Below are 25,998 nucleotides of genomic sequence, written 5' to 3' on the forward strand. Positions count from 1 at the left end.
ATGAAGTCGTTATTTCTCCTGTCACGTGTAATGAATATCTCCTGCAGTATTACTAATGCCGATTCCAGGGTCGGTAAATGAGACGAGAATTAGCGTTATGGAAGATGAGTCTATGAGGAACGTATTCAGCTGCCGACTCCGAGGGAGAAACTGCTTGTTGTCTGTGGCCTAAATATATAGGTTTTATTAGTAGATGGAAAGAAGAAAACTAAACACTGTAAAATAATAAATCTCCTCATATGTTTCCCTTATTATCTCCAGTAATTGTATTATTACACAGGATTTTATGATATTACATCGGCTCATCTTCTTCTCATTCAGGTCTCTACAATATCAGATCCTCTCAGTGAAGATCTTCTATAGAAGAGAATTTTCCTGATTTACCCATCAAGGCTGGATATGGACAGAGACAAGATGGCAGAGAGGATATTACACCTCACCCTAGAGATCCTCTTCCGGCTTACTGGAGAGGTGAGAGATTCTGATGACGTCACATTACATCATTCTTATCTGTGGGAATAACAGATGGACAGAACTGGAGAGGTGAGGACTCTGGAAATGTCTGTAGTGAGATTTATTAATGTGTCTCTCCATAACCAGGATTACACAGTAGTGAAGAAGACCTCTAGTGACCGCTGTCAGGACCCTGTGTCTGAGGGATGGGGAAGACCCCTGAGCCCAATCACGGGGCCTCCACCTCACCCCCTGATACATGAGGACATCAATGACCAGAAGATCCTAGAACTCATCTACAAGATGATTGAGCTGCTGACTGGAGAGGTGACACTGCTGGGAATGCTGGGACATTATACAGTAACACTGTGAAGGTTTCGGGGGATGACGGTATCATTGTGTGTGTCAGGTTCCTATAAGGTGTCAGGATGTCGCCGTCTATTTCTCCATGGAGGAGTGGGAGTATTTAGAAGGACACAAAGATCTGTACAATGACGTCATGATGGAGGTTCCCCAGCCCCTCACATCACCAGGTAATAGACAGGACTAAATACACACGACCTATAATTATCTGTATGTGAAGAATGAATTCAGACCCTGTATGTGTTTCCTCCAGATCTATCCAGTAAGAGGACAACACCAAAGAGATGTCCCCATCCTCTTCTTCCACAGGACTGTAAACAAGAAGATCCCAATGTTCCTCAGGATCATCAGGTAGATGGAGAGAAGGTGTCAGGAGATCTCCCCTATGATGTGTAGATGGCTGTGAAGGTCTTGTGCTTAGTCTTGTTTTATCCCCCAGTATTATGTTTTTTACTTGTGTAATGAGAACGGTGGAGATGGCAGGATTAGAGCTGATCATAGATGTGACTTCTCCATCTGTCTGTGACTTTTACAATATTTGTTTCAGGGTGAAGATCTGACCCATATTAATGCTACAGACACATATGTGAGGGGTGATGAGTGGTGTAAAGAGGAGGTTCCCACATATGACTACCCAGGTGAGTAGTGACCACTAAATGCAGAGAAGTCACAGATTCTTCTCAGTCACCCGCTGTGGCTGCTTTATCGGTGGTGTAGTCCGGCCGTATTACCATGATCACCATTTTGCCTCTAGACCACAACATTCTCCTCCACCAAAATGACTTTGGGCATTGAAAGCCCTTTTCTATAGATCTTACAACCTGGAGGATCCACCTACCCCCTGGGGTTAGAAGATTCTGACCGTTACCTGCCCAGATCTGTAAACTACAAAGCCAAATGACAGCGTACGTTGAATGTGATGACAAGTTAGAAAATCACTTGAAAAGTATTATGATGGGTCTGTAAGAGAAAGCGGACTGTAATGATGCTGTTGGCTTCCTAGATCTCTGATATCTTATTGGATGAATCTACCTTCTCTCCCTTCTGTGCTGCTGAATGTGCTCATATGGTGCCTACAAGACCAGGTCCAGTCTTTCTGGCCAAACTTCACTTTTATGATCGACAACATTAAATGTGCAGTGAGGCCAAGTGTGAATTTCTGTACAATAACAACAGAGTTTCCCTTTATTCTAAATTTTCAATTTGTATTTAAACTAACTTCAAGGAGGATTGTGATAAACTGCATAAACACATCACACCTGTGCCGTGATATATCTCTAAGCTGTGCGTGGCTGATGGCTGTAATATACATTTATTCCCGCCTGCAGGAGATGTGTTGGCTCGAGCCCTGGTTTCATGGATTCACTCCACGTCATAAATTACATTGTTTTTGATCATAAGGAATTCAGATTACTGCACAATCTCTCCTGAAATGGGGGCGCTAATACTTTCTCAATCTTCTGCTCAGGACTCATAATAGCTCCAATGGTCCACTCTGGTTTACTGTCAGACTTCTCCCCTCGTACATATGTTGTTGTTGGGAATGTAACTTTGTTCTATGCCTTTTTTTACCTGTTCATTCTATATGATAGTTTGATTGTGGTGGGATTGTCCTGCCTGACTTATGTGAGTCTGTAACTCCCTGATAGTCTTAAAAAAACCTCTCCATCTCCTCTTCCAAATGCAGAAGATCTAAATTTAAAGTGAACCTGTCAGTAGGATTGTGCACAGTAACCTACACACAGTGTCAGGTCAGCGCCCTTATACTGATTACATTGATACCTGGTGATGAAATCCATCTTGTGGTGGTTGTTGTTTAATCTTTATTTGTAGTTTTCAGTTAACCCTTTCGTGCCCGGGCCTGTTTTTGCCTTCGTGACCTGGCCAATTTTTACAATTCTGACCACTGTCATTTTATGAGGTTATAACTCTGGAACGCTTGCATGGATCCCAGGGATTCTTGCACTGTTTTCTCGTGACATATTGTACTTCATGTTAGTGGTAAAATATCTTTGATATTACTTGAGTTTATTTGTGGAAAAAAGGAAATTTGGCAAAACATTTTGAAAATGTCACAATTTATTCAGTCGCCATGACAGCACAACGAGAAAGGGGATCCGCCCTTCAGGGACAGGAAACCAGACATAAAAGGGCGGTACCTCTCCCTCGCATCAGTTGGTTTCCTGTTCCTGACAGCGGAACCTCTTCAGGCAGGCCTTATGAAGAAGGTTGAAGACTAGGAAGAAATCCCACTCCTGACAGGCCGATTCAGGTGGCGGGGGTCCCCCACCTCGGCTTGGTCAGGAGGCCGGTAGCACCACACGGCAGGGGAACTGTCAGTGTCGGTGTCAGCAGGAGGAAGAAGCCTACAGGTCAAGGGGCTTACTTCTTTTGGTGGTCTACGAGTCGCGTACCTGGTAAGTATGGGGGCTCCTCCTGGGTAGCCGCGTCTGCTGGGCCTCTGCGATCCATCCGCTCCTTCCGGGAGGTGTGTGCGTCGGCCTGGGGACCGCTGGCGTCTTCGACCGCGTCTCGCTGTGTTAGCTGCAGCCGCGACCGGAAGTGACGCGGCTGGGCGGCGCGGCTTGAGGACGCGTCGGGACATGCGCAGTGGCGTCCTTCCTGGCTGATGGCGATGCTCCGGTGTTTCGGCCGGCTGGATCCCGGGAGGGGCGGCGGTTGCGGCGATGACAGCGGGGGCGGAGCCCGGGGGTAAAGAGCGGACCCTATTGGAGGTACCGGTCTCGCCACATCCTCTCCCTGCTGACCCCCATCCGGGGGTGGTACCTGTTGGGGGAGTTATTTAAAGGCTGCATGTGGGTCAACGCGGTCCAGTTCATTAATGGAGGTCGCGGATCGTATTTTCCAGGTGGCCGAGAAACACCTACTTTCCCTCACGGCACTTCATATAAAAGGAAAGCTCAACACCATGGCCGACTATCTAAGCCGCAACAAGCTCCGACGGGGATTGGTCCCTAAACCCGACCATCTTCAATCAGATCGTACACTTATGGGGATGTCCAGAGATAGACCTTTTTGCCAGCCAAGAAAACAAAAAACTACTCCAATTCTGCTCCCTAAATCCAAGAGACAACCCGTATGCAGTGGACGCTCTCCTAATACCATGGCGCTTCAGGCTCGCATATGCTTTTCCCCCTCTAAACTTAATACCGATAGTTCTGAGGGAGATTCGGGAAGACGGGGCCCGCGTAATCTTGATAGCCCCGTTCTGGCCCAGAAGGTCATGGTTTCCTTGGCTGAGGAAGATGTCCGTCACTCAGCCATGGATTCTCCCAGAATTACCGAATCTCCTCTCTCAAGGCCCAATACTCAAATCAAATTCTAGAATTTCTACAAAAGGGTTTAGAATTAGGCTTAGCCACTAGCACTCTTAGAGTCCAAGTGTCTGCTCTAGGAGCGCTGTACAATTCTAACCTAGCCAGCAATTACTGGATTTCTAGATTCTTCAAGGCGGTTACTAGATCCAGGCCTGTTATTAAGCAAAACATAGTGCCATGGGATCTAAATCTGGTTCTTTCAGCTTTAACACAAACCCCATTTGAGCCTATTGATACTATTTCAGTTAAAATCCTGTCGATTAAGACAGCTCTCTTAGTTGCTCTCACATCTGCAAGAAGGGTTAGTGATCTACAAGCCTTATCTAGACAACCACCATACATGCAGTTTAGAGAAGATAGAGTTATTATGAAACCTGATCCCCTTTATCTTCCTAAAGTAGCTACAAAATTTCATAGGTTACAGGAGGTGGTTTTGCCGTCTTTCTGTTCCAATCCCACTAATGATAAAGAACGTAATTTTCATTCCTTAGATGTGAGAAGATGCCTCCTTAAATACATTTCTGTTACAGATCCCTGGAAAAAAGATAATTCCCTTTTTATATCTTATCAAGGGGTTAGAAAGGGTTGTAGAGTATCCAAAAATACTTTAGCCAGATGGATCAGGGAGGCGATTTCTCTCGCTTATACAGCAGGTGGCGTTGAAATCCCAGAAGGTATAAAGGCTCACTCTACTCGAGCTGTAGCATCGTCCTGGGTGGAGAGATCCGAGGTGTCGATTGAAGACATATGTAAGGCGGCCACATGGTCTTCTCCTTCTACCTTTCTGAGACACTATAGGCTAGATCTGGGTAGCTCCTCTGACCTCACGTTTGGGAGAAGGGTTCTTGAGGCTGTTATCCCTCCCTAATGTTTCTTATTTCTCTGAAAGTCTCTCGTTGTGCTGTCATGGCAACTGAATAAATACGTACGCTACTTACCTGGTAGCAGTGTTTTTTCAGGAGCCATGACAGCACCCTTATATTCCCTACCCTATTCTTTTTCGGACAGCTCAAACGCTTTCGTTATTTTCCTCTTCTAAAAAGATATATTCACTAACTTAATAAATTGTATCAAAGTATATGCTGTTTTCTGTGTTACTAACCAAGGGGGTCCTCTCGTGCTCTGGAACCAACTGATGCGAGGGAGAGGTACCGCCCTTTTATGTCTGTAGGTTTCCTGTCCCTGAAGGGCGGATCCCCTCTCTCGTTGTGCTGTCATGGCTCCTGAAAAAACACTGCTACCAGGTAAGTAGCGTACGTATTTTCAAACTTTTAATTTTTATGCCCTTAAATCGGAGAGTTCTATCGCACAAAATAGTTAATAAATAACATTTCCCACACTACATTACATCAGCACAATTTTGGAACCAAATTTTTTTTGTTAGGACGCTATAAGGATTAAAAGTTGACCAGTAATTTTTCATTTTTTCAACAAATTTTACAAAACCATTTTTTTAGGAACCACCTCACATTTGAAGTCACTTTGAGGGGTGGACATGACAGAAAATACCCAAAAGTGACACCATTCTAAAAACTACACCCCTTAAGGTGCTCAAAACCACATTCAAAAAGTTTATTAACCCTTCAGGTGCTTCGCAGGTATGAATGGAATGTGGAAGGAAAAAATAAGCATTTACTTTTCTTTCACAAAAATTTTCTTTAGACCTAATTTTTTTTACTTTCGCAAGGGTAACAGGAGAAAATGAACTATACATTTTGTTTTGCAATTACTCCTGAGCACGCAGATACCCCATATGTGGGGGAATACTACTGTTTAGGCACACGGCAGGGAGCAGAAGGAAAGGAGCGCCATTTGACTTTTTGAATGTAAAATATGCTGCAATAATTAGCAGTTGCCATGACGCGCTTGGAGAGCCCCTGATGTGCCTAAACAGTGGAAACCCACCACAAGTGACACCATTTTGGAACTTATCTAGAGTGTATTGAGCACATTGAGACCACAGGTGCTTCACAGAAGTTTATAGCGTAGAGCTGTGGAAATAAAAAAAAAAAATCATATTTTCCCAAATAAATATATTTTAGCTCCATGTTTAGCATTTTCATAAGGGTAAAAGGTGAAATTGCTCCATACAATTTGTTGTGCAATTTCTCCTGAGTACGCCGATACCCCATATGTGGGGCTAAACCACTGTTTGAGCGCACGGCAGGGCTCAGAAGGGAAGGAGCGCCATTTGACTTTTGGAATGCAAAATTGGCTGGAATCAATAGCGGAAGTCATGTTGTGTTTGGAGAACCCCTGATGTGCCTAAACAGTGGAAACCCCCAACAAGTGACCCCATTTTGGAAACTAGACCCCTAAAGGAATTTATCTACATGTCTGGTGAGCACCTTGAAACTCCAGGGGCTTCACAGAATTTTATAATATTGAGCTGTCAAAATAATAATAATAAAAAAAAACATTTTTACCACAAAAATGGTATTTTAGCCAACACTTTTTTTTTTTTTTCCAAATTCTCTATTTTCAAATTTAGCAGACACAAATTAAACACAACACCTTTTTTTTCACACAAATCAGGCAACTATAGATATAGGGTTGAATTGGGATGAAAAGGGAATGAGGGGAAGGGGAAAGGCGATGGGTAGGGGTAAGGAAAAAGAGGGGGGGTACATAACAGTAAATCAGTAACAACAAACTAACAAATGGCATAGGCTCACGCACTCAATGATTAAGCTTATGAAATAACATGAGTAATCTTTCAAAAAAGCGCAATGGAGCTAAATGGTCTTGCATAGAGGGTTTCAGGCAATGGGAGGCTTAAGCTAGTAGTGGGCTCCTCTCAAGAAACAATGTCTTCCAGATATTTTTTCCAAGGGGCCCAGACTGACACATAAGAATTGTGACTGAAATTCTCCCAACTGGACAACTCCTCAAGATGAGAAATTTGATTTATCTTATTGTGCCTTTCCACTATAGTGGGGGGAGCTGCATCCTTCCAATGCATAACAATTAGGTGTTTCGCAGCACTTAGCATCAACGGGAGGAGACCATGTTTTTTTGGCAAAAAGTTTTTAGACGTCCATGAAAGGAGAACTTCCATTGCTCTAAGATTTGTAGTCATCAGGTGTAATTTTTTGAGGACTGACCCAATACCCTCCCAGTAATTTCTTAATTTTGGGCAGTCCCAGAATATATGTGAATGGTGACCCCCGGGTTTGAGGGATCTCCAACAAGTATCATTATCGGCAAGACCCAGATGAAAGAGCTTTGCTGGAGTCAGATGCCACCTGGTTAATATTTTATAGGAATTTTCCTGTAGGAATATGCACCTGGAAAACCACGGGCATTGGACAATATTCTAGATATTTGGTCCTCTGTGAATGTAGTATTAAGTTCCAGTTCCCAGGAATAGATAAACGAGGGTTTAAATTGTGCGTTTGGGGTGATGAGATGCGAATAAATGCGGGATAAAATTTTATGCCGTGGGAGTGGAAGTTTGGTCATGATGTCCAACCAGGACCAATTGGACTTAGTTGGAAATTTTTGTTTGAATTGTAAGAGTATGTGTCGAATGTGGAGTCTTTGAAGAAAATTTTTTGGTTGAGTTAAAGCATTTGGTGGCCAAACACCTCCTTGTAATATGTTATTGCCATAAAAACTATTCAACGTTTCTCTAGGTAAGGTAGACCATATATTATATGGATCCTGAAAATCTAAGTCCACCAGAAATTATAGCGAGCATATCGGTGACAATGTAGAGGGAAAAGTGTCCACCGGGAGTTCCCCAAACATTAATCTTTTAATACGCAATATAGTTGAAGTTATCTCTTCGAGAGTAATTGGTGGTTTAGCTTTAGTCCAGAGATAAGGCAAACCTCCCGAGCCCAATAAGGCCAAGTCAATACTGTCACCCTCCCTGCCCTCAGAACAAGGCCCCACCTTTAACCATCTGCTAAGATGTATATGTAGCGCCCCCACCGCCGTAGGGGCTACCCGGTACCGGGCCTCTGAGTCTCTGCTCTGGGGTTGTCACGGTGGCTAGGCCCGGTCCGTGACCCTGCCGAGGGGCGTACAGTGATAGGTATTATGTAGATGGTGGTGATGAGGCTGTAGTGGTGCAGTGCAGTAAATAACGAGGACACTAGGTTGCAGTCTCTTTACCTCTTTACTGAAGATCTCTGGGTCCTCAGTCCAGAACACGGTTCACCAGGCTGCGCAAGTCCGGCCGGTCCAATAGCACCTCCAGAGTTCTCTTCACAGGTGGAAATCGGTGCCTTCCTTCTAGCGCTATGTGTTGTGGTCCTTCCCTGCTGTGCTTACAGAAAGTCCCCACAACTGTTGTGTCTGTTTCTTAAGTTCCCTCACAACTCGATTAGATGATGTTCTGCTAATCCTCAGTCCCTCCCTGTTGTTCTGGTTGGGACGGCACCCGTTTGACGGGTAGGCTCGGAGCTCTTCCGGGACCCTAGAGTCGCCCCGCTCCACAAGTTGCCCCCCAAGACTGCATAGGTGATTAAAGTTAGACAGCCCGCCTTAGACCGACTGTCCTGCCGCTGTTTGGAGTATTGCTTGAAGCTGAATGTTATGATACTCCCTCGGCGTTCCGGCCACCGGTAGTGCGCCTCAGTAGGATGTTGCTTCGGTCTTACAGCACGACTCCTACTGGTATTTCTCCTTTTGCGTGATCTCGTTTCTCACTCAGCACAATCTATCTCTCTTCTAATCCTTCCTTGGGCACCGCCGCTACCCGGAGCAGGCACGGTCCCGTTACGTTCGTTCAAGTTGCCAAGCCTCTGTCAGGATCCCACCCCTGACAGAGACCCTACTGTATCTTCCCCTACAACACCCTCTGCCACAAGGTGTTGCCTGGTTCCAACCCAGTCAGCTTTCTGATCTAACTTCCTGCCTGACCCCCAGTTTACCCACTATGGTGGGGAGTGGCCTAGTGAATAGAACCCTTAGCTCCCCCCGGAGGCCCGACTGTGAAATGTATTGGTGTCTGTGATACCTGATCAGATGAACTCCTTCAGTGCCATCAGACGCACCATAGCTCCCCATAGTGGCGGAGCCACAGTACTGCAACGACCAGGACTCTGGGGCGCTGCATATAGCTTTGTAATAAAGAAGGGGGTCTGGGACCCCCAATCCCCCAGAGGAGACAGGATAGGAAAGGAAAGGAGCCTGTATGGCAATCTAGCCGGTTTTGATTTCCAGATAAATTTGCCTATTAATGATTTTAATGATCCGAAAAAGGTCTGGGGTAACTGTATCGGGACCATGTTCATGGTGTATAATATGACAGGCATTATATAAGCTTTGAACACATTGATGGGTCCCATCCAGGATAGTGTGGGTAAATTATATTTATGCATCAAATTTTCGACCTTTTTAATTAGAAGAGTGAAGTTACTTTGAAATAAATTGTTAGGATCTCTAGTGATTAATATTCCCAAATATTTTATAGAATTGGTAGCCCATGAGAAGGGGATCTGAGTGCAGATGAAGGAAATTTGAGAGTGTGGGAGGGTAATATTTAAAGCTTCAGATTTTGTTATGTTAATTTTAAAGTTAGAGAGGAGGCCAAATTGATGAAAAATCTGAAGAATGACTGGGAAGGCCTGAGACGGATTGGAAATAAGGAAGAGCAAATCGTCTGCGAAAGCTAATGTTTTAAGTGACCCCCGACCCACCGCCAACTCCCTTATGCGCTGTTCCTGTCTGATGCTCTGTATCAAAGTTTCTATAACTAAAATGAATAGAGATGGCGACAGAGGGCATCCCTGCCTGGTCCCGTTGTTAATACCGAAGCTGTTTGACAGGGTGCCGTTAATCCTGACTTTGGCTGTCGGTTGAGAGTAGAGGGAGAGGACTGCTGATATGTATTGAGGAGGAAAGCCAAACTTAATCATCACCTGTTCCATATACCTCCAGCTCACTCTGTCGAATGCCTTCTCGGCATCTGTTGACAAGTGTAACAAAGGAACATTTTGGGTCTTGGCAAACACTATAGACTGTATGACCTTAGTAGAATTGTCCTTCCCTTCCCTACCCCGTACAAAGCCCGCCTGATCATCATGGATTAATTTAGGTAAAAAGTTGCTCATTCTGTCCGCCAGAATTTTAGCCCACAGTTTAGTGTCTGCATTAAGCAATGATATTGGTCTGTAGCTGGCGCACAAGTTGGGGTCTTTACCTTCCTTCGGGAGAACTGTGATGAAGGCCTCCAAGGATTGCCTAGGGGGGGGGGGGGGCTGGCCCTCTAAATACGAATTGAATAGGGACACGAAGTGGGGTAGTAGTGGTTTTATAAACTTTTTATAATCTATAATGGGGAGGCCATCTGGGCCTGGGGCCTTTCCGTTTGGGATGGTGGAGAGAGTGTCTAGAATTTCTTTAGGGGTAACCGGAGCAATTAACAGAGGATGGCCTTCTAAGGTGATTTTAGGGAGTTTTAGTGGAATCAGGAACTCTTTGATTTTATCTATAGCCGTTGTTGGGTCTTGAAGGCTATCGGGTATGTTTAGGTTGTATAATTTTTCATAAAAGGATCTAAACTCCTCGGCAATTTCCACGGTCTCAAAGATTGAAGAGCCGTCCAAAGCTTTACGTTGTCTGATGAACGTCTTATCTTTTTGTTTCTTAAGCAGTGATGACATAAGTTTACTGCTTCTATTGCCGTGGAGATAGAATCTCTGTTTGCTTCTCATATAGGTCTTGGCCGATTGAATATTTAAAAGATTTTTTAATGAGTTCCTAAGTTCAGTCAGTTCTGTTTGTATCTTATTTACTTGAGATCTCTTGTGCAATCGCTCAAGGGAATTAATTTGATGCAATGTAGACACAGTCTGTTTCGCCCTTTCTTTTTTAAGATGGGAGCCCAAAGCTATGAATTCCCCCCTCACAACTGCTTTATGTGATTCCCACACCATAGGTAAGGGTGGGCCTGAATTTAGATTATTTTGAAAAAAGAAATCAAGAGTGTCTGACAGTTTTGATATGTGAAAGTCTGAGTCTAATAAAGTCTCCTTTAGTGACCATGACTTGGCTGACCGCGGCAGAGTTAATATGCTTATTTCAAGAAAAATGGGGGCGTGGTCCGAAAGAGAGATGATGTCTATTGTTGCAGTTTTAACTAGTGGAAGATTAGCTGTTTGTGTCAGTAGATAATCAATTCTGTGGTAGCTATTGCAGGGGTGGGAGTAGAAAGTGTAATCTCTGCCTGTAGGGTAGAGCGTTCTCCAGGGATCTAGCAAATTTAGCTTTTGCAAGGAAAGGTGAAGTTTTCTCAATGCCCTTTGGGAGAGGGCTGACCTGCCCGTGTCTAGGAATGGGTTGAGTGGCACATTAAAGTCCCCACCTAATATCAAAAGACCCTCAGTGAATAGTTTAAGGGTATTTATCGTTTTACATAGCCACCCAATTTGATTCCTGTTTGGTGCATATAGATTACACAGGGTAACTTTAGTGTTAGCTAAAAGGCCCTTTATTATAAGGTATCTGCCTTCTGAATCTGATAGACAATCATCCAGTACAAAAGGTACATTTTTTTTTTTATAGCAATGCTCACTCCTCTGGACGCCGAACCGCCTGTACTATGGTACCAGGTCGGGTAACGAGATCTGGACATATCTGGGACTCTTCCCTTTCTAAAATGTGTTTCTTGTAGGAAAACTATATTAGACTGTTTTGAGTGTAAAAGGTTCATTACCTGACTCCTCTTGCACGAGGAGCCTAAGCCCTTTATGTTGTATGAGGCCACTACTATAGTGGCTGAGTCAGTATTATCACCCATATTTTAATAGAGGGAGTAATGATGGGGTCGTATGCGTGCTCCATGCCAACAATCTACCAGGGGTAACAGAAACCCTGAAAACTACCAAAATAAAACAACTTATATATAACAGAAATAGAATACCCGTCTGCAGCAGAGGTAGGGGGTCGAACATTCCTCCCATAGCAGACGAGAGATCACATTACAAATACACGAGTGGTACATTTTAGCTTATATTACAGTTAAAGTAGACCAATAACACGTAAGCAAATGGCCAATGCGCTAAATCCAAATGGTTTAAGACATATCAAATGAAATACAGCTAGAAATAATGAAAAAAAAAAAAGCTCAGGGAGGTAATTTTTTCTTCACTCCAGATCTTCCTTGCTTGGGGGACGTGTGTCTCTTTACTGAAGACCAGTCTCCCTGTCATCCAACATAGGTATTGATAGGGGGAGGCGTGTGAAGATCCATGTCTAAAGGTAGCCATGAAGGGATGTCAATAGGTGTGATATCATAGGTGTCCCACACCTTTGGATAAGTCCTCGGGGCTCTTTACAGTTACTTGTTTGACCTCTCCATGTATTGATAATCCAAATGGGAACAGCCATTTATAAAGGATTTTTCGTGAGCGTAATACCTCTAGGAGGGGTCTTAGGACTCTTCTTTTTGCAAGGGTCGATGGTGCTATGTCCTGATATAGTTGGATAGAAGTTCCTTCGTAGGAAAGGTTTTTAGCATCTCTGGAGGCAGACAGAATGGTATTGGTGTCTAAGTAGCTCAATAAGCCGCAGATCACATCCCTCTGGGGTTCTGAAGACTTTGGTTTGGGTCTGAGTGACCTGTGGACTCTTTCTATTACGATTTGGTCGCATTTTTCTTGTGGGATTAGAAGGGCAAAGATCTCCTTCGTGTATTTTTCTAGTATTTCTGCAGATAGACTTTCGGGCAGACCTTTTATTCTTATGTTTTTCCTGCGACTCCGGTTTTCCTGATCTTCTAAGGCAAGAAAAGAGTTGTTAAGCTGCACTCTGTGGAAGTCCAAATGATCTCTCATAGTGTTAGAGTAGCTAATGAGAGAGGCTTGGGATGATTCCAATGATTCCACTCTATTACCTATATGTAATAAGTCTGTTCTCATACCAGATATCTCAGTGACCAATGGCTTTATAGCTTGAGCTAGTAATTTTTTGAAAAATGATCTGGATAGTTTCCCTGAGTCCGATTGGGTAATATCGCAGCCCGAAGCTTCATCGCTAGATTCAGATTCCTCAACATGGTCTTTTGCAGCAGCAGTTGAGTGAAGTTTTTTAGGCGTAGACCTAGCTGACACTGATTTATGTTTCAGAAATTTTTCCATCTCACTCTGTTTCCCTTGATATACGCCTGTAGCTAAAGTTTTAGCACGCTCGTTATTAGGTTTGACCATTCTTTGCGATTTTAGCGTGCGTTTGAATCACCACTCGTGCATTTGGGAAAAGTCTATTAATGCATGCTCACATTCAGAAATAACCCCATGCGGCCTTAAAGATGGTGAGCTGACATATGTGGATATCCTTGGGGATAGGGCGGTTTTAGCGTTATGGTGTGATGCGCTAGATGGGATGTCTCCCTCCCCTGTGGCTCAAATCCGACCAGGCCACAGCGCCTCAAAGAGGAGAAAGCATCACCCCCAGATGAAAGTTCACACCCGGCTTAAGCAAACGCCCCACTCAGTGAGACAGGGGACCGCCGCCAACTAGGTCCCGCAGCCGCAGGTAGTTCTAATGCACGTCTCTGCGTGCAACAGGAGCGTCCACAGCAAGCTCCACAGACAGGACGCTAGAGCCGTGCAGTGATCTATCCGCCGCCCGCTTACCAGACCAGACAATCTGGCCTGTCAGGCGTCGCTGCTGATCCTCGGCGTCCTCCCAAGTGTGCGTGCGTCGGGCTCACTTCCCTCTCCTCCGGCGAAAGAGCACGCTCTTCACCCAACGACCGCTCCTTCACCACGAGTCACGGACCTTCGGTCGCCGCAGAGGACCACCCATGGTCCGCTGTTCAGGCTCTATCTGCAGGGACACCGGACGCTGGACTCATCCGGCGAGGCGATTTCGGTAGGCACCGGGGAGAGATGGGAAGATGGCATCCGTCACCTGATGGCGCCAAGGCACCTGCCTCGAGGCTGCTGAATGTCCCGGCGCCTGTGTAAAAAGCAGCGACTTCTCTGCTCTTCACCGCCGTCCCTTCACTTCTCCCCTAAGCCACGCTTTTTGTAAGGGGCTTTTAGCCGTTCTCACTGGGGTCAAAAGGATGATTTTTGTGGCTGGCAGCGGGAGCTGCACCGAGGCACGTCTTGCCTGTCTGAGATCCAGGCCCCTCTTTAGCCAACACTTTATTTTCACAAGGGTAGCAAGAAAAAATGGACCCCAAGGTTTCTTGTGCAATTTCTTATGAGTATGCCAATACCCAGTATGTGGCGGAAAACTACTTTCTGGGAGCACGGCAGGGCATGAAAGGGAATGAGCGCCATATTGCAGAGCAGATTTTGCTGCATTGGTTTGACGGGACCATATCACATTGGCAGAGCCCCTGAGGTGCCAGAAAAGCAGAACCCCCCCGTAAGTGACAGACTATTTTACAAACTACACCTCTGATTGAGTTCATCTAGAGGTGCAGTGATCATATTGACACCACAAGTGTATCATAGAATTTGATACCAGTGGGCAGTGAAGAAAAAATAATTAAATTTTTTACAACAAAAAAATTGTTTTAGCCCTAGATTTTACATTTTAACACTGGGAAATTGGTAAAAATTGTGCCAAAATGTGTTACACAATTTCTTCTGAACTTTGCAATACCCCATATGTGGCCGTACAATACTGCTAGCCACACAGCAAGACTCTAAAGCAGAGTTTCTCAACTCCAGTCCTCAAGACCCACCAACAGGTCATGTTTTCAAGATGTCCTTAGTATTGCATGGGTGATGGAATTAATGCTTGAGCAGGTGATGAAATTATCACCTGTGCAATATTAAGGATATCTTGAAAAGCCATGACCTTGAAAACTTGACCTGTTGGTGGGTCTTGAGTACTGGAGTTGAGAAACACTGCTCTAAAGGGACGGAGCGCTATTTGACTCTTGTAGAACAAATTAATATAGAATAGTTTCCAGATTCCATATAAAGTGCCCCTAAATGCCAGAAAAGCAGCATCCCCCTCAAGTGACCCCAGTTTGGAAATTATACCCCTTTAGGAATTTATCTACAAATGTAGTGATGATCTTGATTCCATGTTTTTTTTCCAGAAACAGGCAGCAGTGGATGTTGCTGAGTGAAAAATGCAAACTGCCTTGTAGTGACCAGTACGCTGTAGTGACCAGTATGTTGCAGTCATCAGTACGTTACGCCCAACCTGTGCTTCTGGATACATGCACCCATAAATTAGGCGGGCTCTCATCACTACAGAAATGCCAAACATGTGGATGATATATGTGGCTTAGGTACACTGTGGGGCTCAGAAGGGAGGAGGGCATTTGAATTTGGGAGCGCAGAATTTCTTTTAGGGGGGTGAGTAGCCATAACACTTTTCCAAAGCCTTTGTACTAGCAGTAACGTGGAAGCCCCCTATATTTCCTTTAACAGATGGACCTGAGTGAGGACTTATTTTTTTTGTGCATTGAGTGGAAGCTTTTATTGACATTAAATCATGAAAAATACCTATTAAAAGATAACCTTTATTTAATTAAAGTTAAATAACCACCCACGAGGTGGTATATGCTCACCAAAAATAAAAAAACTGTTTACCCAAAAACAATAACCAAAAAACCCTTTATGTGGGTTTTTCTGCTGCAGTTAACTAATATTGAACTGTGCTGATACCTGCCTTACAGCAGGGGTTGGCACCCTAGGGGGATTTTTCTTGTGGCGCCCCCGCTCATCAACGGCTGTCCCAGTTTTTCCCTAGATGTGCCCTATATCTGATAATACCCCCAACCCTCAATAGGGAACCACTGTCTCTAGACATAGATCACATCTGTTAATAAAGGGTCCCTGCAGCCCAGAAATATTAAAAACTATTATATGCTGGCCTGGTGGCTCAATCCGAGATCGAGAGTTCCTCGACAGGAAAGTGTTTTTATCAGAGAGACTTTTTGTAAAAGGATGGGAATTCCCCCCCCAAATACTAAATTTATAGTTATGAAAGGAGGAACTCTCCTTACACCTCTATTGAGGTCCGATATTAACTATTATCACCAAACTTGACTATTAATAATTAATATCCACTCAATATGCCTCATTGTTGTCTTTTCCTTATACTTTATACTAACTGAGACAAAACAGTGTAACAATAAAGGATATTTATTACACACACACAGGTCTGCAGTCTATAACATACATATATATTTATATCCAAGCTGGCGACTATAAATAAATATATATATATATATATATATATATATATATACAGTATCACACAGTAATAACCCACAATAACCAGTAATATCAAAACAATATCACACAATATAGAAATCCATAATTAACTGCCCAAATTACCCAAATCACACATACAATATCAGCCCTCCCACCTATGGCTCATCTATCCCTAAGGCCTAGTAAGTAGAGTATACTCAGCCATGGCCATGTGTGTCCATCCCAGGAAGCAAGAGGTAAGAGAGCGAACCACCTGGTCTTGTCCCTTATATGTGACCAGCTAAAACAGGTGTGTCCAGCCTCAGGTGTGGGGGATGAGGTCATAAGTCTATTGTCCACTGGCAAAGGTACAATCCTCAATGAAACTTGTTTTTCCAGCTCATGGCAGCTTTGTTTTACAGCAGGCTGGAGGGGGGAGCTTTGCTCCATGTGGTATACATGTGGGGGATATACCCATAACATGCACTAACATATCTCTATATAAAGATATACATTTTGGGGCACTTCCCTTCTACATTCCCACTGTTGTCGAGAACACGACAATGACATTTGAGGAAAGTGTTGTGCTGGGATTTATTTGCCAATTTAACTCCAAATATAAATTGTGACAATTCAGGATGGAATGAAGTATAATACTGCACATAGGTACCTAGACATCATCCACACGACCATCAGCTCTTCCCTGCCGTTCACCGTAACCCACATCTCTATCTCCACAGAGTACACCTTCTTCTTCTTTCTTGAGTCTTTTGTTATCAAAGTCTTTTTGCTATGTCTTTTCTTTGTGGTCGTTACCGGTCTTCAGGTGTCGGCCTATCCCAATGTCATCTTTCGCCAGTTGTGACCGGTGAGACTTTGGAACGGCTTCACCCTCACAGTCCATAGGTCAGTCAACATCATCCTGTGTGCACCCATCTCCCTGCCAGACTTCACGTTAATCTCCTATAGCTTGATTCAGCAGGATTTTGAGTGTCTGGCAAGATGAGACTGCTGGATGTCACAGGTTTTTTTGGGGGGCCTCGCGGACATAGGCACTGAAAACGAATGGACTCAGGCACTTGAAACCACTTTCATCAGACATGCATCAGACACGACTTCCATCAGGCTCTTCTGTAATCTTGATTGAAGATTGTTGATGAGGTTCCCCCATGGACAGATACGCAGATCTTTACTAGGCAGGTCAGAATTTCTTAAGTAGGGAGTGATGTCACAATACCTAAGTGGACTACGGGAAATTACACCGTCTAATTCTAACCGACATTCAATCCATCCCTTACGAACTTCACCATTGCAAGGGTTAAAGTGGCAAATACCTTAGATGAGGGGACCTGTCCCTAGAGAACCTTACTCTTTTCCCCATTCACACCCCATTCACACAAAATACATATTACAATTCCATAATGCATATAGAGACTTAAGCTAAAATAGCATGGCTGCTAATGATCCATAATGCACATGTAGATCATTGACCCATGTACAGTTGGAATTATCTACCAGCAGTAAGTGCATGAACACCCTCACATAAACACACTTAATGTATGTACATGTAAAGGTAGTCCTGCACTTTCACCTAAAGTGTCTACATGCACACATATGGAGTTACTACACAGTAACACGACAATGAATATAATATAGTATACTTATATACAATATATATTGGATTCGGGGTAAAGGACTGGATTTTTCTTATGTCCTTAACCCCCTTCTCCCGCTGAGTTAATGGTGCTCAGCCTGACTTCCGTGCAGTTGAGTGTCCAGTGTTTTCGTCCTCCTGCAGATCATTAACAGTCCAATATATATAAAATAATGACCAGGAAGAAAATGACAGAAACAGATAGCTTTGGGCTTTATTATGGTTTCCTCCTCATGGCTGAAATCTGAGAGGAGATATTTTTTTAGCTCGGCACCAAACGTAAGACGGGTATTCTGGAGTCTCTCAGGGGCATCTGGGCAAAGGTCAAGACTTCTTCTTTGGAGTGATAGGTGCTCTTCTACCTAGATACCTAAAATGGGCAAAGGGAACAATATGCTCTGGGAGATCTCCCAGTGCAGTTAATAAACATCCTTATTTGATGCTTCCCTGTCCCACCAAACTCACTCATTCTATACTTCAGGGTGACCTCCCCCTGTTAGCCTTTATTGAGCTGCCCAGTAATTAGCTAATGCCTCAACTCTCCTGAACCCCACAAAATTAATGCAATTTTCTTTTAGTACAATCCAAGTCAATAGCTTCTGTTTTCTATACAGACAGCCCTTCCAGTTTTCCACTATTCAAAAGAGTAACATACAACCCTCGCACCTACTTAACACCCTTAGGAAAACTAAACGTAAAACTAAGGTACACTCACTATAGTTGTATCCTGCGTCACATTTTAAACAAAACCATGTTATCCATCCAAACTTTAAGGTCTAAAGCACACAGTATAACACGACACTCCATCGTGTACGTCCGTTATCTGTCCATGCTTCTTTGCCTGTCTTAGTTTGTTTTCCTGTGCATCTTAGATTGGATAAAGGGTGTTGTTACGTGAACTAAGTCAATTAACCACTGAACTTCAAGCCCTAGGTGAACACACACCTCCCTACCTATCTTAGTTCAAGCAACAAAATCAGAGCATCCATGGATGTGGCTCTATTATTAAAGGAACCAGAAAAACATTAACAACCTTAGGAAAGCTAAAAGTAAAACTAAGGTACACTGACTTTAGTTGTTTCCTGCATCATTGTGGTGAAATATGTGTGTGTGTGTAATATATATATATATATATATATATATATATATATATATATATATATATAATCTATATGTGTATAGTGACATATGTCTAGGATTATATGTGTGACTGGTGATAATGTAACATCTGTCCGGATGGCAAGTCGCACCTAGGTGTTAATAGGTACTTCATTGGGACTAGTAGAAATTGTGTCTCCATATCTCACCAGGAGGTCTAGCTAGGGCCAAGAGGAAACGTAACATTTGGCACCTCCTAGGTCTTGGAGGGGAAATGTTAATTGCGGCCTGAGGGCATCTATTCCTGAGAACCTTTTCACAAGTGTCTCAAGAGAAAAATAATATATTCATTAGTAGCGCGGCTGTGGCCAATCAACAAGCCAGCAATTATGATATTAACTTGAGGGGCTGGTCTAGAAACCTGACCTCCAGACCATAGTTATAAATTTAGGCTGCAGACAGAGAATTGTGTTCACATAATGGGGCAGCCTGAGAAGCTGGTGTGATCCAATCTACATTCGTCCTACCCTCAGGGAGCAGAAAGCAACTACCAGTTAGATAATTTCTGTAAGTTTCTCCTGTTTATTTTGATACTGTTTTGCATAAGTTTTATGTCTTTTTATTATCATATTTTTATACCTTTTTCTTATTGTAAGCATTGAACCTTTTGTTAATAAAGTATAAAACTTTACAAGTTGAACCTTGAATGTACTAAAAGAATCCATAGCCTAAGGTGTGTGAGCCTTATGAGTGATAGACATATTTTTATTAGTATTATTATTTCCGGGACTCATCGCCCGTGTGTTCGGTGAGTGGTGGCAGCGTGTATGAGCGGGTGTGTGGCCTGGGTCGGTGTGTGATTTATGCTCCCATTACAGCATAGGACAGAGGTTGAATGCTGGACTGAGAGTGGGGAGATAGATTAACCCTTGCAGGCACAACCCCAAGTCACGTGTGAGAGCTGCCACGAGACGATAAGTGACACCATGGAGAAGGGATCCGTGACAATCATGTTTTAAACAAAACCATGTTATCTGTCCAAACTTCAAGGTCTTAGCAGCACACAGTATAACACAACACTCCCTCTTGTACATCCGTTATCTGTTGTCAATGCTTCTTTGCCTATCTTATTCAACAACCTTTATCCAATCTGACGTCACCGCTGTGCTCTGCTTTCACTTTACGGCCGGCACTCAGTCAGTGCGGGAAGCAGACGGCGAGGGACCTGACGGACACCTGAATGTGAGTATGTACTGTATGTTTTTTTTTACATTTACAATGGTAACCAGGGTAAACGTCGGGTTACTAAGCGCGGCCCTGCGCTTAGTAACCCGATGTTTACCCTGTTTACCTGGGGCCTTCGGCATCGTTGGTCGCTGGAGAGCTGTCTGTGTGACAGCTCTCCAGCGACCACACAAGGACTTTCCAACGATCACAGCCAGGTCGTATCACTGGTCGTGATCGTTGGAAAGTTGCAGAGTGTGACGGTACCCTAAGTTTAAGCAACAAATCAGAGCATCCATGGATGTGACTCTATTATCCTGCGATCTGTGTTACTCTTATCATTATTCATTCTATGGAAAACTGGAGCTGAAAATACAAGTACCAGTAAATTAACTCATTTACTACACAGGGGGTCTGATAGAAAACCGCAAAGAACCTACAGCTAACAAATCCTGTTATCATTGCGATCACAATGAACCTCAGATAAAGCCTTTCTGCCTCCTGTCTAAACCTCACTGGTCTAAGGGTACTGTCACACAGTGCAATTTTGATCGCTACGACGGCACGATTCGTGACGTTCTAGCGATATCGTTACGATCTCGCAGTGTCTGACACGCTACTGCGATCAGGGACCCTGCTGAGAATCGTACGTCGTAGCAGATCGTTTGAAACTTTCTTTCGTCGCTGGATCTCCCGCTGTCATCGCTGGATCGTTGTGTGTGACAGCGATCCAGCGATGCGTTCGCTGGTAACCAGGGTAAACATCGGGTAACTAAGCGCAGGGCCGCGCTTAGTAACCCGATGTTTACCGTGGTTACCAGCGTAAAAGTAAAAAAAAAAAAACGTACATGCTCACCATCTGATATCCGTCAGGTCCCTTGCCGTCCGCTTCCTGTTCTGACTGTCTGCCGGCCGGAAAGTGAGAGCAGAGCACAGCGGTGACGTCACCGCTGCGCTCTGCTCTCACTGTACGGCCGGATCTCAGTCAGAGCAGGAAGCGGACGGCAAGGGACCTGACGGACATCAGATGGTGAGCATGTACGGTTTGTTTTTTTTTACTTTTACGCTGGTAACCACGGTAAACATCGGGTTACTAAGCGCGGCCCTGCGCTTAGTAACCCGATGTTTACCCTGGTTACCCGGGGACTTCGGCATCGCTCCAGCGCCGTGATTGCAACGTTTGACCGCAGTCTACGACGCTGGAGCGATAATCATACGACGCTGCGACGTCACAAATCGTGCCGTCGTAGCGATCAAAATTGCACTGTGTGACAGTACCCTAACAATTGATTTCAATGACAAAAGGGCAAACTTGGCAAATAAAAGAAGAATAAAGGAAACTAAAACAAAACAAACAATCAGAAAGACTAGAGGCCAGATTGATAAACTGAGTTTACATCAAGGCCTCACTAGCCTCCCTGGTTGTAATCGGCCATTTTGAGGAGTCTGCACAAGGTTGGGCACATGAGACAGAGAGAATGCCATTATGTCTGTGTAAATGTCTGTGCTCCTTGACAATATTGCTAGGCCCCTCACAATTACTTGTGCAATTGCAGTTCCTTGCAATATGTCCAAAGTGACCACATTTAAAACATTTCACAGAATGATATTTCCTCTCTCTCCTTGTACTTGGCCATTTGCAGTACCTGGCAATATGGCCGGAGCCAGCACAGGCATAACATCTAACACATGCCATGCCTGATTTAGGGGCCCTGACAGAACATACTTCCTTCTGTCTGGAACTTTTAAACTCTTCCATTACGAAGGATGCGCTGTTAACAATGTTAGGTTTGCATTTTCTTTGTAATTTAGACAGCACATACCTGTCATTACATTTCATTATTGGATCAAAATTTGATAAAATATTTGATCCCTCACCTGTCCCTTCACTCCCCCCTTTTTGCCCTGCACAGGGCACAATTGGTTGGGGATCTGACCTTGTTTTCAGAGACAAAGAGAAGGCCGTCACCGCATTAGAAAAATCATTGATGATATTTTTCAGACTAGTAATCAGTGAGGAACTAGTATCCAGCTCTACACTGAACTGATTAATAATTGCATCACTAGCTGCTGCCATTTCCTTCACAGCTCTGATCTCAGCCCCAGACTGAATCAGCTGGGCTTCCATATCAACACAATGATTTTTCATTTTTAGCAGTTGTGATTCAAGACTAACAATCTGCTTTTCTCTGTCCACATTATACTGACTGTTCTCTGCCAGTTGTGTCTGTAAGGCACACACTCTCTGCACATTAGTCACACAATACTGGCAGTGGAAATTTGGGGAATCTGCATTACACAGGGATTCCTCATACACACAGATCAGTTTGGCTAACATTTGTAGTCGTTTACTTGATTTATTCAAGACCGACTGTCTCTCTATGCACATGCTGTCATGCCCATATGCTTGTTCCAATAGGGCAGACCACAGTAATTCTGCAGATATGGGTATAGTGGGGGTTACTGGATGAAATTTACTGTGCTTTGCTAATCTTTTAAGGGTTGATAAGTCCATACTCACTCTTCCTGAAGCCATCTTGGTCGTCCTCCTTGTCCCTTCTCTGCTGCTTGGAAAGGTCCTTTTACCTCTGGAACGCCTTTCCCTGACCAGCTGGACTTTCACCTTGAGAACGATTATGACTCTCTGGACGAATGGACTGGTAAAGATCACCCCAAACTATCAAAGATTAGCAAGCAAAGGAAAAAGAAAAACTTTAAAAATCAGAAGACTGGGTTCTCGGTTATTGATTTTGTTCCATGTATAGCTCGTATTGAAAATCTGCGTCACCCGTCTGAACTATCAGCGCTCTGAACGCACAGAAGTACACAACAGGGCCATCACCCTGTTTCAATGTAATCTGTCCACGTCCCTCCGGCCTGATCAGTTCACAGATGATGACCAGAAATTCACACAGCTAAACATGAAAAACAAATCTAAAGAGTGGGCCTGTAGCTCGCCATAGTAAAAAGGACGGGTTCCCCCCAAATACTAAATTTATAGTTATGAAAGGTGGAAGTCTCCCTACGCCTCTATTGAGGTCCGATATTAACTATTATCGCTAAACTTGACTATTAATAATTAATATCCACTAAATATGCCTCAACGTTATCTTTTCCTTATACTTTATACTAACTGAGACAAAACAGTGTAACAATAAAGGATATTTATTACACACACACACAAGTCTGCAGTCTATAACATACATATATATTTATACACAAGCTGGCGACTATATATATATATATATATATATATATATATATATATTTATATATATACACAAATATACGGATATTACAACTGATACAGTAATAGCACTCCATTATACAATGATATCCCAACAGTATCACGCAGTAATAACCCACAATAACCAGTAATATCACAACAATATCACACAATATAAAAATCCATAATTAACTGCCCAAATTACCCAAATCACACATACAATATCAGCCCTCCCACTTATGGCTCATCTATCCCTAAGGCCTAGTAAGTAGAGTATACTCAGCCATGGCCATGTGTGTCCATCCCAGGAAGCAAGAGGTAAGAGAGTGAACCACCTGGTCTTGTCCCTTATATGTGACCAGCTAAAAGAGGTGTGTCCAGCCCCAGGTGTGGGGGATGAGGTCACAAGTCTATTGTCCACTGGCAAAGGTACATCCCCTCAATCCTTAATGAAACTTGTTATTCCAGCTCATGGCAGCTTTGTTTTACAGCAGGCTGGAGGGGGGAGCTTTGCTCCATGTGGTATTTATGTGGAGGATATACCCATAAGATGCACTAACATATCTCTATATAAAGATATACATTTTGGGGCACTTCCCTTCTTCTACACTTTTCAAATTGTAAAAATTCAGGGGTTGTCTATAAGCCCACGTGCTCCTGCCCAACAGACTATATAGGAACAACTTAAAGGGAATTTAGAAAGAGTGAGTGAACATCTAGGAGACATTAGAAATGATAGGAATACCCCCTTGGCTCGACATATGAGGGTAGTCCATCAAGGACATTATTGAGGTAGTAAAACTGGGCCCCAAAGGAGGTGACAATGATAGGACCATTCTTAGAAGGGAGTGTGAATGGATATTTAGACTTGACTCCTGGCTACCCAAAGGAATAAATGAGCAGATGTCATTTACCTGTTTTGTCTAGACTGCGCTATTGATTTTTGGATAATGAGAAATTAGTTGACTAGCAAATTACTATTTCTCTGCGATTAGGAATGCATATATTTCTATGTATTAATACCATTGATCCATTTCTGCAAATGGTCTGCCTTGCCTCGTAAGGATTTAATAATATATTTATATGAATTTTGGGAGGTCATTTAAAGGACCGGTTTAATTCATAATATTGAATAAATTATACCTATATTATTGAAACAGCAAGACACTAATGTAATACCCGTCTATCGATGTACCATCTGAAAAAGGAAAAAATACATTGCTGGTGACCTGGGCTATTGATTCTTTTATTATGTGGTAGTGCAATATATGATTCTTTGCTCCCAAAAAAATAGGGCCCAATCGGTTTGTCTATTGCTCTCGCCTGGTATGCGCAGTGTGAGTTACAGTCTTTTGCTCATGTGCAGACGGATATGATGCAGGACACTTTGAACTTTGAAAAAGTTATTTTACATGCTTCCGTGCAATCCACATGAGGCATGCGCAGACCGCTCATCGGAAGACATTACTTACTTCCGTTTGCTCCAGATTGAAACGCACGCGAGTTATGCTTTGATGGGCAGATCATGGTGCGGGGTGATATCCGGCAGAGGTAATAGCGGGCTATTTAAGCAGAGGTTTATATCATTCGGTTCACATCACCTTCTATCAAGATGCACTATATGGCAGCAGGCCTCCTGATGAGCCACAGAGGCGAAACGCGTTGAGGCAATGGCGGGCGGGTGGCTGTGACTTCAGATGAGTACTTGAATCCATTATCATTGTGGACATTGATCCCTTACATTTCTATTAGAGATATACATATATTTTTATCTCTCCAAACTGGTTTATGTGCATATGACAAATTATAATATATAGGTTGGATGTTATCTGTGGTAACCACATGATGTGCAATGATGGAGACTTGTTGTTCCGTTTTTAACAATTTTTGGCCCGTGACATGTGTCTATCAGTACTCTATCTCATGTAAGGATATTTAAAAAGACATGAATCAGATTTGGGAATTCTGATCCATTGAAATTAAAATTTTGATTCATGAAATACATATTTTGTTTGATCTGTCTGATACAAATTTATGGGTATTTAATCGTACTCTGTTTGAGCCACCAGGCCAGCATATAATAATTTTTAATATTTCTGGTCCCTTTATTGACAGGGGTGATCTATGTCTAGAGACAGTGGTTCCCTATTGAGGGTTGGTGGCATTATCCGATATAGGGCACATCTAGGGAATAACAGGGACAGCCGCTGATGAGCGGGGGTGCCACCACGAAAATCCCCCTAGGGTGCCAACCCCCACTGTAAGGCAGGTATCAGCACAGTTCAATATTTGGGAACTGCAGCAAAAAAAATATATAATTGGTTTTTGGTTATTGGTTTTTGGGTATACACAGTGTTTGTTTGTTTTTTTGGAGAGCACATACCACCTCGTGGATGTTTTTTTTTAACTTTAATTAAATAAAGGTTATCTTTTTAATAGGGTTTTTCATGATTTCATGTCTCTACTGATACCCTAGATTAAATACCTAATTTAAATTAATTTCCTGGAAGCTTTTATTGGGAA

The 25,998-nt window shown here is 43.3% G+C and overlaps 1 protein-coding gene across 1 annotated transcript in view; it reads left to right on the plus strand.

Moving 5' to 3' along the window:
* The first annotated feature begins 261 nt into the window (after positions 1-261).
* LOC143766523 (uncharacterized) overlaps positions 262-25,998 on the plus strand; it is a 46,337-nt gene continuing 20,600 nt past the window's right edge. The window contains exons 1-5 of the mRNA XM_077254278.1: positions 262-471; positions 601-780; positions 863-986; positions 1,070-1,167; positions 1,364-1,454. Of these exons, the coding sequence (XP_077110393.1) occupies positions 400-471; positions 601-780; positions 863-986; positions 1,070-1,167; positions 1,364-1,454 (565 nt within the window). The 5' untranslated portion in view covers positions 262-399. The remainder of the gene's footprint in view (positions 472-600; positions 781-862; positions 987-1,069; positions 1,168-1,363; positions 1,455-25,998) is intronic.

The sequence above is a fragment of the Ranitomeya variabilis genome, chromosome 4 (genome assembly GCF_051348905.1).
Source record: "Ranitomeya variabilis isolate aRanVar5 chromosome 4, aRanVar5.hap1, whole genome shotgun sequence".
Lineage (NCBI taxonomy): Eukaryota > Metazoa > Chordata > Amphibia > Anura > Dendrobatidae > Ranitomeya > Ranitomeya variabilis.